Genomic DNA, 14,959 nt, shown 5'->3' with positions numbered 1-14,959 from the left:
TTTTCTTGTGTCCCGGCCGTTAATTCTGTTATTTTTATTTCAAATTTATACATCTATTTTTTATTTTTATTTTTTATTTTGATGATAAGTATGGATAACTACCCAACCTTTGACTCTAAATTAGTCTTAACATTTTAACTATACTATGGAAATACCTAAGGTTTTGTGAATTAGATATCTGCTGGATCTCTAATATTAAGTAAAGATATCTCAACGTTAAGTGATGACATAGACATATAAATTGAAAATTCGAGCATCCCGTTCAATATATTTGTCAATGTCATTAATTCACGCACTAGTGACCTAACATATGTCCATTGAGTAGTTTGGTTAAAATGTTTTAAAAGGTTTAGACTAATTTAGAATCACCCTATAAGGTTAGGTGTAGGGAGAGTCCAACAAATGTCGGTGAGCGATCCATATTCTGCGATTTACGTAACTGATACCACGGAGAAAATTAAGAACAAGGTATATATGAATTTTCTGTTGCAAAGTTTCTGTAGGTTTATAAGTTTGTACAACATTTCTATTTACCTAAGACTCTCCCTTCAAATTGCTGCATGTCTTCATTTTACGTGCAGATAAACAGGCCGCATGCATTATCTGGTGGACAAAAATTTCCAGAGGATCAGAATAAGTTTGGAGCAAGAAAATCTTAATCTACTCATCCATCTGCAGTTGCATGGAAATTTGATGTTTCATGTCTTGTAAGATTTGTTTGTCAGTAGTTGGTGCCTTGTAACTCAAGGAATAATTGTACCTCGTGGACAATACATCGTGCAGGTAGACGTACCATTCAAATATATCAGTTTCTTCCTAGAGGACGATGCTAAACTCGAAGATATGCGAAAGGTGAGACGGTTGATGTAGTTTTGTATTAGCAGTACAATTTATGCGTGTGTTAAGTTGTTTGCTAATTCGCTTCGGTGCTTCTGAGGAACAGAAAATGGTTCAGATTCAGAAGGCATGATGAGTGGTGATGTTAAGGAGCTGCTTAGTGAATTTTTGACGGAAATAGTAGGAAGAAATCGTTGGGCTGAGGAGATGGTGGATGCTTTTAAGGCAGTGAGGCCGTTCTCGGAAATGTTCGCCTAAAGTGTTGAGGCTGTAGTCTGCAGGCACATCCATGAATATCATCACTTACTAGTTTAATTGAAGGCTTGTATAACATTGACAACTTACTTAGAATTAGATGGAGCTAATTACGCATTTGTTACGGTGTTAACTACGACGAGATCGACATGCATGCGACAATTATAATGTAATATATGCTTAAGATCAGGCATGTTCGGATAACCATTATAATAAAAGCACAGATGTAACAAAAACACGGTTCATATCAAGAGTGCTACAACAAAATCCAGCTGATTATGATCTAAACAATCACGATTGTTTTACAACTTGAGAATCACACAGCATATGGCGGCGGGCAAATCTGTAGCTTAGGATAAATCAAAGACTTATTATACTTCTTGCTTCTACTCGTGATTCATGTCAATGCAGGAAAGCCGTAAACCTGTGCTTTGGTGACTATACTCCTGCAGATTCTGGGTTCTCCAAATTTGTTGCGACTATCTTGCATATGGGCATGGTTTCGTTCTTACTTAGAAGCTTCATGGAAGGATGAACCTCGACGTCAGGAATGAACACCCTATCTCCTATATCTAGATTGCTGACATCCACCTCAATCTTTGTAGGAATGTGCTCAGCCGGTCCCAGGTACTTTAGGCTAGTTCTAATTTTGTTCAGATGGCCACCTGTTTTGGCACGAACAAGTCATAATCAGTTCACTGTCACATAACCTCGTACTTAACCAACACAAATCAGTCTCTAAAGAACGCATGAAAACAACATGATGCGTCAAATAGGGACTCCGATAGTAACAAGCTTTTAAACATTTTACATGCACCGTTATAAATATATAAGAATGTGAGCATCCAACCCGGTAAAGAACTGCAAAAGAGTGGAGCGGCCCAAGATCATTTAAACTATCATACAACGCGTAGAAGCACATTCTTAACAATAAATATCCTTATAATCTCAACAAGAACAAGAACAACAACAACAACATAAGCAGCAGCAATTCTGTTTTCAATACGTAACCGCTATAGTATAGATGCGTTGAGGATAGAAAGAACAGCCTTTAAAGCAAAGCAATGTACCACATCCATAACCAAAATTTTCTCTCTTCCTAAACCATCCAACTTCGATGTTACAGTTTACGGATCGAACACGCAAGCTTCTGTTTACCAAAGATATGAAACAAACCTAACAATGTGCAACCAAAGAAAATCAAATTACCTTTCTTGAGACCAGGACAAACATCTTCACCTTTGAAAACAACAGGGACATCAACTTTCAGCTCCGAGCCCTCATCCGCCCAAACAAACACCAAATTCAGAATCTTCCCACTCTCTTCGTCCCTATGAATCTACACAAAATCACAAAAACCCAATTTTTAAATAACTCAGAAATTTTCAATTTTTTTTTTTTTTATATTATTGGAAATTGTATCGAATTATAATGGATGAAGAAAATGAGAAATTGCCTTGATGGGTATGACATTTCCGGATTCGAGCAAATCCAATGACCCGGACCCGGCTCGGATCTGGAGGGGGAACCGAGTGGAGCAGAAAAATGGGAGTTCTACGGACTTGAGAATGGCCTGAATCTGCTTCCTTTCGGTGGTCAGCAGGTGCTTCCTGGACACCGGACGAGCGGCGGCACTGGTAGGATTTAGCTGCTGAGAGAACACGACGGCTGGGATTCGACCTTGAGCTCTGTCTTTGACGGAGACTCTGTTTCCAGTGACTTCTCGAGGGATGGCTTGGATCGTGTGGTACATAGCCGCGAAGGATGAGAATGGAGGTTGGGGTCCGGAGCTGGGGTTTTGCAGAAGCGCGCGGAGGTTGCTGCCAGCTGCGCGCCACCGATTGGCCATTTATTCGGGTGGTTAATTTTGGTCTCTGGATTTTTCCGCCGAGGGTTTTGTGTTTAGTTTTGGGGTTTAAGGGTCTGCTCGTCTGGGGAGAGGTGAACTTTACTTAGCAGAGTAATGGGCTCATTGAATAATGGACTAGGCCTTTAACTTCCCTATTTGTTCTTTGGTCAAGCCCAATGTTCAAAGGTAATTTTCTTAAGACCATATGGTCATTTACTCTTTTCTATAAAAGTTAAAAAGTTATCTAGACGATATACACATACCCCTTCTTTGATAGGGAAAAATGGTTTTAGTTTAACCGTCGCACCGACACATGGTGTTATCAATTTATATGTTATAAAATGACTAGAGATACTTTCTTAATCTAAGACATATTAATATTAAATCTATAATATGTGTAGAACTAATTGTGGTGAGAGACGTATGAGTAATGACATCATCGAGGAAGGATTAGGGAGTTCAGTTCACACACCAATTTTAATCTCTCACACACACCTTGTTGTTTCTGGCTATCAAATCAAACCAAAACAACAAACATAATTAAACAAGAGTATATAAGGAGAAAAGAGTATGTGTTTATCAATTCTCATGTTGCTAGTACAAGCGCGGACTCAAATTTGGAATCTCTTGGGACCATTTGGATACAGTGGGGATAAGTACTAATTCAACCCAAAGCTAGCTGGCTAGCCAGCCAGCCATCTCAAATTGTTACCTACGTCTCATTGTCTCAAGAACATTTGAAGAAGCAACCACCATAACGCTTTCCAAATTCCCTACAAAACTATTCCCTTAATGGTGCAAATAATACCAGATGCTGCAATGGCAACGCAGCAGCTAATTTTTGTTTTTGGTCGAACCCTCGATCCCCAGTCTTTTCTATATGTCGAAAATATTGCTCTTTCACACTCATGCCCATCGAAGGAACCTTATTAAGTCCTCAACCTTTTCGTATATACAATAATAAACTACTACTTTTCCTCTTATATTTTAGCCTTGTAAAGTCACTAAATCGAATAGAGAAAAGGAGAAAACCGATGATTCTAGAGTACATTATACATTGAGGTTTATCTTCGGTAATCCAGCTTACAAAATAATTCAACCATTAAACAATATTCATTATTTGATTTCTTAAAATCAATCGTCACCATTTATTTTTTGAACTACTTAGTAATCTAATCCCGTACTGTCGAACAAAAATTATTATTCGTCGATATATAATAAAAAAGATTTGGCATTAAGTTTGGTGAATGGTGACATAAGAATATTCACACATATCTGGTAATGTGTTGCATGCTAAAACCTAAATAAAAAGTGATTGGCATTCCATGTCAAATCCATGCAGGTGATAAAGCTCTCAACCTTGGGCCCTGGGCCACCGGCCCAAAATCGTAAAAAAGAGTCAACAGCAAAAAGGCAGGGTACAGCGAAAGAGATTGAGAAGAACAAGGAATCAAACTTCTCTAAAATTTGGAAAAAGCATGAGACAAATTGGTTGATACGGATGCAGGGCAGATCTGGCAATCCCACAAAGTCCACCCTCTCCTACCATTCTATACAAATTCAGGTGCGCGTCTTGACATAAGACTTACATAAAACGAATTAATTGTTATGTTGTGTCTTATTTAATAATGTATTGTCAAGTTTAAATTTTTCTCAACATAACAACAATGCATTATTGAATAAAGACATTATTGTTCGCTAAACTCGTCTAATGTAAGTTATTTTTTTGATCTCAATTCTTGAGAGATGGGACCTCCAACTTGTGCGTGTGTGTATTTACATGATTATATTATTTATACAACCCCACCACACGCCCGTACCTTTTTCTCTTTTTTGTTTTTGGAATTTTCTCTGTCTTTTCATATTCCAGATTGCAAATCATTCCGTGGACTCATGGACCACGAAAAGTTTTTGTGATGTGATGATATATGCTTAGCCGCATTTGATGGTTTTGTTTTTTAACTAACGATATAATTGTTACGTTAAATTCATCAAAATTATACATAAGAATTCAAATTTGACGCAAAAGAGTACATTATTTTAGTTAATTTAACTAAATTCATATTTTTAATGAGTTTTCTTTGTTTACTCTCGTAGATTACGCAATTAAGAATCATAGATTATAAATACGACATATATATTTGATTAATTTTTTTTTTATTAACGATGGATGTGAAAGCATAACATATTAAGTAAAAGAATTCATAAATTACATGTTATCAACGTGAGGCCTAGCAAAACAAAATAGCGAGTAGCACCATACCCTTGACTACCATTACACAACTTCGAAGAAAAACTTTTCATTTTTTGTGAACATATGAGTACCTTTTCATATAAGAGTGACGATCCTCGCTGGATCCTCTTTGTGAGGATCTTGAGAATCCTCAAATCACATTTAAGAAATTATTGTAAATTCTTTTATTTAAAATTGAATTTAAACAGTACCTGACGAAAACAGACCGCACGATGTACGATGAACAGATGTGATTGGAGGATCCGAAGAGGATCCTCACTCTTCGTATAAATCCTTCTATCTAAGGGTAAATAACTCATAAGTCAACAATATCCCCATTATACCTAAACAAAATATAGCCCGGAAACCGATTAAAGAAGAATAGGTTCTTGCCTGCTTGATTTCCACGATTTCTAATCTCTCTATCTTCCCCCAAATCTTAGGTTTTTTGTTTGTTTCTCACGTGGTCTACTTGATTGTTGGCATGTAACTAGATTTTTATTTAGTTTGCTTCTGAAATTTAACTTGGGTTCGATCAATTTACAGAAGAAGACAATTACTGTTAATCTACTTGTGCTGTTGGCATGATCGTTAGAGAGTTTTTGTATTGGAGAAATGGCATGGCATCATTTTCATCTACATGTGTTGATGTGATAACACAATAGTTAACAAATGCACGTGCAGCTTAATAGCATTAAGCAAACAATTACTGTTAATCTTTATTTTATGCGACCGTACATGTGAAAACAATGGTCTTAAACGATGCCTTGTATGAGTATCACCGGCCCAACATTACTCGTTTTCAAGTAGCAAGAGAATTACAGGTATTCAATCAATGTCATCATTTGGGCTCGTTAGGGAATATTTTTAAAATGACTGAAAACGTTTTTAAAGAAAATGTTTTTGGGTTATAAAAGCACTTGAAGTCATTCACCGGTTATGTGCTTCGTGCAAGAACCAATTCAAGTGCTTTTTCGGAATTCACTTGTATTTTTACTAAAAATTGATTTAAAAAACAATTGTTCAAAATCGCTTTTAATTATTATAGAAGTATTTCTAAACAAGCCCTACATGTTTGTAAAGATCCTTGGAAGGTCATCTGCTCTAATTCTCCTTTTGTCAAAAAGAAGAAAATTATTTGATTGTGAGAAAATTAAATTTTGGATCCGGATATGATGTCATACAGCGATCATGACTACGAACGAAACGTACACACAACAAATCAGAAAGATACAAAGATAATATATGTAATGTTACACTCAATGGCTAAGCTTTGGTAATCTACAAATAAATTAATATTTTGGTTAGCTTACATTCCACACGAAAAGGATTTGGAAGAATTAAAAAAGATTTGATTTGTCGTTTAAGAAAAATTAAAAAGATGAAAAGTAGGAAATAAAAGACAAAAATAGAGAAAATCTGATCACTTATTTTTTAAGGGAAATGAATTAGGATAATACAGACAGAGAGAGGTTGGATGAAGTATGAAGGGTATGTGAGCAACCAATTGCTTAACGAGACACAACACATCATGATTTACAGTACAAAAATTCAATATGTGATGTTTCGTGTTAATAAAATAAACGTTAGCATAGCAGTGTACCGTATACCTCACTCATGAGGCAGTTCCAGTCCTTCACGGTTCGGTGGTACGTACGTACCGGTCGCACCACCACCACCCCTGCTCTTCTTCCCTCCCTCCCTCCCTCCCTCTTGTCTCCCTCTTGGTGGGCCCCACTCATTAATCTTCTCGTCACGTTTACTTAACTTCTGACGTCCTTAATTTGTAGTTCATACCACGTTGATGAAAATCGGTTACCAATTTATATATATATATATATATATATATAGTTTGAGTTTTAAAATATTTCATGTATAAATACACGAATTGTAACAATTATTTGACCATATATATAAATATATACATGAATTCCTCATTGCATGCTTAAAATTACAGTTGGTATATATCACTAGCCTTGGTCGGGCGTTAACTGTTTTTATTGAATTGAATGAGTTTTGATACCTTATTATTGTTGTTGTTTTGACACTCCTAATTTAATGTTAACAGTATCTTTCTAGCTTTTCTAAATAATAATGTTGTTGAAAATACAATCTAAATAGCTCTTTCTCTTTTCCTTCGTGCTCAAGAAAGCTTCACAATCGTAAGCAACACTTGTGCTACACGTAAAAGAGTCAATGTTCTTGTCACATGTCATTCAAGAGAAAATGAAGTAGATGGAAGTGAATACGGTTGCCAATTTGTTACACATGGGAAGTTCAAATAGTCGGTTGCATATATATTTTTTTACAGCATATGGTAATTTTACAAAGCTTGTGTTTTACAATTTTTACCAAATTAAGAAGCACATACTCATCCACACCTAACTTTGAGGAGCAATTTTTACTCTTGTACCAGCTTACAAACAGCTACTTCAGAAGTCACACCTGGCGCCATGTTTTGACGCAAATAAGGACACCAGGTTATAGTACTCGGAAAGGGATCCTCTCTCCGGATCATTTCTTTCTAATCCATTAAGTTTGGAGATTCAGACCATTGAAATTTAATCTCATGGTTAAGTTATTATAATATTTAAAGTGGATCTCTGTTTATAACCGTTAAATTAAATTTCAATAATCCGAATCTCTGAGACTGAACTTGATAGATTAGGAAGAAAAGATAAAGAAAGAATCTTTTTTCATAGTAATTGGGTCGGTCACATGCTGACTCGAATAGACTCGTACACACTCGAAGTTTTCTTAAACCTTCTCGAAATGCAAAAACATAATTACTACTAATTTAATTAATTAATTAATAATTAAAATAAATTAATTGACCGGCCGAGCGGTCAAAGAGAGCGACGTGATTAGCCGGTAGCGGTGACAGTCCCTGACGGCTGAGGATGCAAACCACCCATCAGTTCTCGGGATGAAGCTTAAGGTTTGGTCACGTCGAAATGAATGGAAAAGGCAATCAAAACGACTGTGCTTGGGCCTTCCTCTGGCCGTACTGAGGAGGACTGATGTCTGACCGGCAATAGCAGGTCATCCCTTCCATCCCACTCTCTTGTAACTCGTGCTCGCTGCTGATGCCTGCAAGGAAGGTTGAAGAAGGAGTATGAGTAGGCGAATCGGGAAACGATGTGCTGGGGAATGTGGGTTTACCATTTTGCCCCGGTGTCCAGCTGAGAGTGACAACTGTCAATTTAGTAAGGTGCAGTAGTGTGTGGGAGCAGTGAAGAGTGGTAATTTGATAAATTTACTGCTGGATAATGCTAGGAATACTGAATTTCTAAGTTAAAATTTGTAAACTAAATAACATGTTGTTGATAATTGAATTATTAATGTGCTTACTTTATATTGGTAACATATATTTTAGTTTGAAAATTAGTCTCTTTAGCATTACCCTGGTTAGGTAGAGTTAACATGCATGGTATCCGAACGTGCTGCTACTGGAAAATGAATATTTATGCCACAAACCAGCTTGTGATCCATTAGGCACTATTTGGTAGGTTGGAAGGGCTAGATTGTGATCAATTAAAATTTCTTTTGTCCAGTCCGTTGTTTGCTGTGTTAAATGTGAGATTGATAGGATTGGACATGATCGATTATGAGTAGGGGTGCAACTTGGGTTGGGCCAATTCGAACTCACCCATGTCCAACCCGACTTTAAACCCGAGCAAGTGAGTTTTTTTTAGTTATAGCCTGCCCAAACCTAACCGAATTTCAACCCATTTATTGATTGGGTTGATCATTTGCCCATCCATCCCCAACCAAACCCAATCTAACCAAATTGTAACTCATATCAATTAATGCTCATACTACACCCAAATAAGCCAAGTCCAAAAACTAACGCCCTTTCTAATATTTTTTTTAAAATAAATTACCCTTTATAATTACTTAAGCTTTTAGGGAATAAGAGGATTTGATTAGTCAGCCCATATTCCTAGTCTCTAAATCCTAAAGTTCTATAGTAGATTGATTTATGAAATTAAAGTTAGCTAGCTTTGATGCTACTTGACTTAATTTTTTTAGGAATTCTAGGAAACTAAGTTGTTACAAGATTAAACTTGAACAAGTTGGGCAACTAGAACCCAACCCAAGTAAACCCTAACCCAATTAAACCCGAGCCCAAATGAACCCGAATGAAACCCAACCCGAATCCGAGCTCGAATTGTAAAAGTTGGGTTGGGATTGAGTTAATCTTCCAACCCGCGCAACCCGCGCCCGAGTTGCACCCCTAGTTATGAGTGCACAAGAGATTGGGTTATGTAATCTATCCTTATACATGAGTTATAAATCTTGTCTTACAAGTTCTAACCAATTCAATCCTATCCCTAAAGCCAGTTCCATGAAGCCCACCAAATCGGCTCTTAATACACATCGGATCTTACGTAGTTCCAAAACGATATGTAATATGAAATATGGATACTTGGTTATTAGCCTCCCGCTTACGCTAAAATTTTGATGAACAATGTTAATTTCTAATGAAGTTTTTATTTTCTGTAATTTCGTTGTGTGTTTTCATGTCATTATTTCGTTTTTGCTTATTAGAGTTGCTTTGTATGCCTGCGAATACACTTTTTGTACCAGACACTAACTTTTAACAATATTAATTATCAAGTACTTTTTGAGAAATATTTTAAAATTAAACAATACAAGTAGTCTTATTAAACTTATGTTCACTATTCTTTTAGAAAATTTAATATAATTGACAAATATTTGGCATATCAAGCCAAATATCAACCAACTGACCAAGTGATATTCTCCAACCAAAAAAAAAAAAAAAAGATAAAAAAAAAGATGATAGATATGGTTATTTGAAATTCAAAGTTTGCATACCTTATCCAGCTATTAGTATCGGTTGCAATTTAGTTTGGCGACCGGTCTGTACAATTAATTTATTAATTTGGGATTAGTGACAACATAGTATTTATTCATGACTTTTACCAGGAATGATTATTAAATTTTGTTTTATCGTTTATGGAACCTATAAGAAATAATCAATTTTTCTTGTACTAGAGAAATTCTAATTAACTTCAAGTTACGTGTGTGTGCAAGCGGGATGACGCAATTTGAATTTGCGTACAAAAGGGAGCATTTCTAGCCAAATAAATTACGCGAGAGCTCGAAAAGTTTTAGAATTCGAACTAAAGTATCAAAAGGAGCACACTGCTTAACCAGCTTGGTTATACCCCAAGTCGGTAAACTATCTTTATATATATTTTTTTTCTACTTCAAATTTATTTTTATTTTTATTAAGAACCACCTAATAAAACAATTTCATGACAAAAGAGAGATACATAAGGGTATTTAGGTAATTAGGAGGCTTGCGTTGAAAACCAAGGCAAGCAAAGCGTCCAAACAGGGGTAGTATCGACAATTGACGCAGACAGTACAGGGACAAAGAGGAAACTCAGAAGGCACTAAATGGTCGCTCAGAATAACATGTCCTTCCTTATAAAGGTCAGTAATAGTATACCATATAAAAAACCAAAAAAGCCCCGGAAACCCAATCCAACGGTCACATAACGCTTATAAAAAAAATTTGGCGTCGACGCCGTGGTAACGCCCCCTCCCTCTCTCTCATCATTTTTCTTTTTATATAATCTTAATTTCATTTTTTTCTCAATCTTCGAAATAATAAAAATTTGTGTTTTTCCATTCTCTCTACTTCTTCTGTTTGGGATCCTGCGAAGATCGGATCGAGCGCTCTCTCGCTCTCACAGGTCTCTCCCTCTTGTTCTTCCTCCCTTCAACTCTATCTCCATTTTCCCTATCGGCGAAACGCCGTCCTTCTTCAAAGATTTCAGTGTTCGTTTCTGGTTCTGTGTCGTATCGCAGGTGTTTGATGGACTTTGACGGCTTGGGGAGAGAGAGAGGGCGGAGCCGTCGACTGTGATCGGAGCAACCTCTGCTGATTAAGTAAAAAATCGAAGGTAAAAAATAAAGGTTAGATTCATAGATTTTGAGGTTTTTATCGCCGTTTTTTCCGATTCGGTTTTTGCAGATTGATTGTCGTTTACGCGGATCTGAGATTTCAGTGCATTTCCTTACATATGAAGTAGAGAGAGAGAGAGAGAGAAAGAGATGAGAAATGAGAGAGAGTGTGTGTGTGAGGCACAAACGCAAACACACATAAACACAGCGGAGTGTTTTCTTAGAGAGAGAGAGAGAGAGCTTCTTCTCGACGACGCCGTTTGGCTGTTTTCCTTTACATTTCTGGTAAAATTGACAGCAAATTAGCTCTCGTTTCATTGTTTTCCGTTCCACTTTCTCTCTCTCTCTCTCTCTCTCTCTCTCTCTCTCTGTGAGTGCAGTGTGTAAAGGAAGCCATTGTTGTTGAAGCTTTTTTTTTTCTTTTTCTTTTTTTTTTTCTGACAGTATCTGCAATTTGTGAAGCTTCAACACTCGATGATCATCAGATACTCCAAAACGATTCGTTTCGTTTTTGTTTTCTTCTTCTGAAAAAATAAAATAAAATCATATTTCTTAATAATATTATCGCTTTGCTTTGGTTAGAAGAAACTGTTTGATTATATGGTACCATGTCCGCTTTCTAAAATCTGTGAAGCTTCCCTGAAAAATCCCCCTTCCATTTCCCTCTGATTTTCTCACATTTCAATGAGTATTTTACACAACATAAGTCTCTCTCTCCCTCTCTCTCTCTCTCTCTCTCTCTCTCTCTCTCTCTCTCTCTCTCTCTCTCTCTCTAGTTTTGTCCTTGGTGGAAAGTCCATTTGTCTTTCCTGCATTGTATCAAATTATCGAATATTGACTTGTGGGAAAGATTTCTAATAATTTAATTTAATCGTTTTGGGTTTCTGAGATTTCTTTTTCTTTTTTTTTTCTTTTTTTTTTTTTTTTGTGTATTGCAGGTGGTTAATTTTTTATTAAAATAATGTCGTCGTCGTCAAACTCTCCTTGCGCAGCGTGCAAATTTCTACGGCGGAAGTGCACGCAGGAGTGCGTCTTCGCGCCCTACTTCCCACCTGACAACCCCCATAAGTTTTCCAAAGTCCACAAGGTCTTCGGTGCCAGTAATGTCGCGAAGATCCTCAACGAACTCAGCGCTTCTCAGCGCGATGACGCCGTCAACTCTCTGGCCTATGAGGCGGAGGCCCGCCTTCGCGACCCCGTCTACGGCTGCGTTGGACTCATTTCCATCCTCCAGCAGCGGCTCAAGGAAGTCCAGGCCGACCTTTTCAATGCCAAGAAGGAGCTCGCCACTTACATGGGCCCACAAGCTATGCTCTCCATCCTCCAGCCGCCAACTTACATGGCTCAGCAGCTCCAAGGAAACGCTTTTTCCGCCGTTTCGCCGTACATGTCTCCGATGATTGGCATTCCAACCGGGGCTGCTTCCGGTCAGTTGATGATTCGAGAGCCACAGCAGCAGCAGATTTTTGAGGCGCAGCAGTTGGCGGTGGCCGTGGCAGCGAGGGAGCAGCAGGCGCAGGAACATGTGAGATTCAACAGTGGGTTTGACTCGTCCCCTGGCTCGGTCACTGTGGGCGGCTTCACTCAGATGGCCGGAGCGTTGGGCAACGCCGTTTCGCCGTCTTTGGCTCTGGGGTTTGATAGCGGTCCGTACCACCAGATTCAGCAGCAGCAGCCTCACCATAATCCCCACCTCCACCTGCAGCTTCAGTCTCAGCTGTTGCTCCAAACCCAACAGCCGCAAGGGCAGCATCAGGCTCAGCTGTCCCAGCAACCCCAGCTGCAGGCAAAATCCGATCCGGGAGAGGAAGGCGGTGGTAGGAGTGTGGGTCCCTCTTGCTGATGGTTTTTCTTCAGCTCTTCCCTGCCTTCCCCGCTTTTTCATTTAACTAATTTTCATTCTAGGTATGCGTCCTCCTCCTTCCTTTTTGCTTATTCCTTTTTTCTGAGATGAAAATCCATACATTTCAATTTCGTTAATTTCTTTTTCTAATTGTTGTTGAGGGTCTTCCACACAACTTGCACCTCAAATTTCACGGCAGTTTAAGTCAATAACACTCTTCCAAAATATATGAATACATGAATGATTTGAAATACTGTTATATTGACATTCTAAATGTAGATAAGTATCCCTACTTGCACATGAGGGTTTGTTGGGGTTTTGCATTTGTGAACTTATGGTCTTGCATGTGGCGGTATTTTAAACCAATAACGCACCGATACATGGAATAATTAAACATATTTCAATTTGTAAGTTGTTTAAAATACCGCCAAAATGGCATTTATCTAGATATAGATAAGTTTCCTTCCTTGTACATTAGGGTTGGGCATTTATGAATGTTATGATGATTTGATTTTTACTACCCAATAGTGCTGAATTAGTTTAAAATACCGTCACACTAATATTCTAGTAGGGGTGTAAATGAGTTTCATTTTCCTTGTACGCATTAGGGTTTTGCATTTATGAATGTTGTGATGGTTTTGATTTGTGTGGACATAGGATTTGGGTTTGATTTTTCATGAAACTCTTTATTGCATAGAGATAGATGATAGGGTAGATTCAGAAGAAAGGGGTTTAGTTAGGTTAGGTTTGAGGGAATTATTGTCTTTTCACAGCCAGGGAGGGATGTACCCCTCTTGACCGTCATCAATAACATCTGAGGTTTCAATTCCCCCACCTTTGTGACATCCCTTTCCTTCATCATGCATCAATATATTTTATTTCCTGTTTTTTTTTTTTTGGTTAATTATGTTTTGTCAGAAAATACAAATAAAGAAATATACGCTCGCAGCTGATGGCGATGCTTGCTTGAGCTAATTTGGTGCACGCATTGATTGTATGGTGTTGTTTTGATGGTCCAAATTGTGAAAGAGAAATTTAAAAACAGGATTATGTGGGTCGTCTTCTTCTTCTTCGTTTTAATGAGTGGTTTTTTCAAGGCATTTTCCGCTGACAGCCACAGCAGTACTAATTATGATCTTCACTATCTGCGTCGATCGTTCTTCCCTCTTTGTGTGAAATGACCGAAGCACCCTTGTCTTTGTCTCTCTGCACGTAGTTAGCTAATGAAGAGTGTTTCAGTTTGGCATGTGTGGAAAATGATGATCCAAGAGCCAAGTGTTTGATTCTCAACAGTTGATAAGTAATATATATATATTGGTCTGAGCTCTGATGTACGTATGGCGTAGAATTTTTGCTTATTTTGTTGTAATTTTCAGATTGAGATTTGAAAACTGGTTTTTCTTATGAAAACGATACATGCAAGCACGTATGTATGGGTTTTAAGTTTTAAGGTGGCCTCCTAATTATTTTATATTTTGTTTTGGTGCAGTTCATATCGTCTGCATGCATACACAGCTGGAGATCCTAATGTTATCAATTTTGAGTTTTGAAGAGAGAGAGAGAGAGAGAGAGTAGTATTGATTGGAGAGGGCAGGAGAGGAGAGACATATTTCCAAAGAGTACGTAGTAGAGATGTTGGAGTACAGTTTAATTAATTGTATCTTCTATTTAATTAGTATTTAGTAGACCTGGCAAACGGGTCGTGTCTGTCGTGTTCGTGTCGTTTTCGTGTAACACCTGTTATCTTAACGGGTCGTGTCGTGTCACACCCGTTATCTTAACGGGTCCTTAACAGGTCGTGTCACTTTACCCAACGGGTAAAGTGACCCGACCCGTTATGACCCGTTATGACCCGTTAAGAAAAAAATATATTTTTTTAAAATTTGCACATACCACACATTGCGACATAAATATTACTTGAAAACATTAAAACATTTCTCGTTCAAGTACTATATCTACACTCGAAAATGAAAGCCTAATAAAAAAAATAATACATACACTACTA

At 37.6% G+C, this 14,959-nt stretch overlaps 2 protein-coding genes across 3 annotated transcripts; one reads left to right on the top strand and one right to left on the bottom strand.

Annotated features, from left to right (window-relative positions):
* Window positions 1-1,285: 1,285 nt before the first annotated feature.
* LOC137709899 (uncharacterized) lies at window positions 1,286-3,003 on the bottom strand. Its single transcript, XM_068448883.1, has 3 exons — window positions 2,549-3,003; window positions 2,302-2,431; window positions 1,286-1,757 (listed from the first exon to the last, which is right to left on the bottom strand). Exons 1-3 carry the CDS (start codon window positions 2,939-2,941, stop codon window positions 1,531-1,533), a joined length of 750 nt encoding a protein of 249 aa, XP_068304984.1. The 5' UTR covers window positions 2,942-3,003; the 3' UTR covers window positions 1,286-1,530.
* Window positions 3,004-10,808: 7,805 nt separating this feature from the next.
* On the top strand, window positions 10,809-14,640 carry LOC137717143 (LOB domain-containing protein 36-like). Of its 2 annotated transcripts, none has more exons than XM_068456450.1 (4): window positions 10,809-10,900; window positions 11,016-11,110; window positions 12,050-13,016; window positions 14,444-14,640. In XM_068456450.1, exon 3 carries the CDS (start codon window positions 12,073-12,075, stop codon window positions 12,952-12,954), a length of 882 nt encoding a protein of 293 aa, XP_068312551.1. In that variant the 5' UTR covers window positions 10,809-10,900; window positions 11,016-11,110; window positions 12,050-12,072; the 3' UTR covers window positions 12,955-13,016; window positions 14,444-14,640. The 2 variants fall into 2 exon arrangements, with proteins under 2 accessions (XP_068312551.1, XP_068312554.1); XM_068456453.1 differs by having other exon boundaries at window positions 11,016-11,123.
* Window positions 14,641-14,959: the final 319 nt, after the last annotated feature.

This window comes from Pyrus communis, chromosome 1 (assembly GCF_963583255.1).
Source record: "Pyrus communis chromosome 1, drPyrComm1.1, whole genome shotgun sequence".
Classification (NCBI taxonomy): Eukaryota; Viridiplantae; Streptophyta; class Magnoliopsida; order Rosales; family Rosaceae; genus Pyrus; species Pyrus communis.
Note: the sequence above shows the minus strand (reverse complement) of the source record. Positions and strands in the feature narration are given on the sequence as shown.

What these genes read in the sequence shown, in the direction of transcription:
- LOC137709899 (XM_068448883.1), bottom strand. Translation starts at nt 2,941, where the DNA reads ATGGCCAATCGGTGGCGCGCAGCTGGCAGCAACCTCCGCGCGCTTCTG. An exon ending in GAAATGTCATACCCATCAAG is followed by an intron (nt 2,432 to 2,548) that starts GCAATTTCTCAT and finishes GATTTTGTGTAG; the next exon opens with ATTCATAGGGACGAAGAGAG. An exon ending in TTGTCCTGGTCTCAAGAAAG is followed by an intron (nt 1,758 to 2,301) that starts GTAATTTGATTT and finishes GTGCCAAAACAG; the next exon opens with GTGGCCATCTGAACAAAATT.
- LOC137717143 (XM_068456450.1), top strand. Translation starts at nt 12,073, where the DNA reads ATGTCGTCGTCGTCAAACTCTCCTTGCGCAGCGTGCAAATTTCTACGG.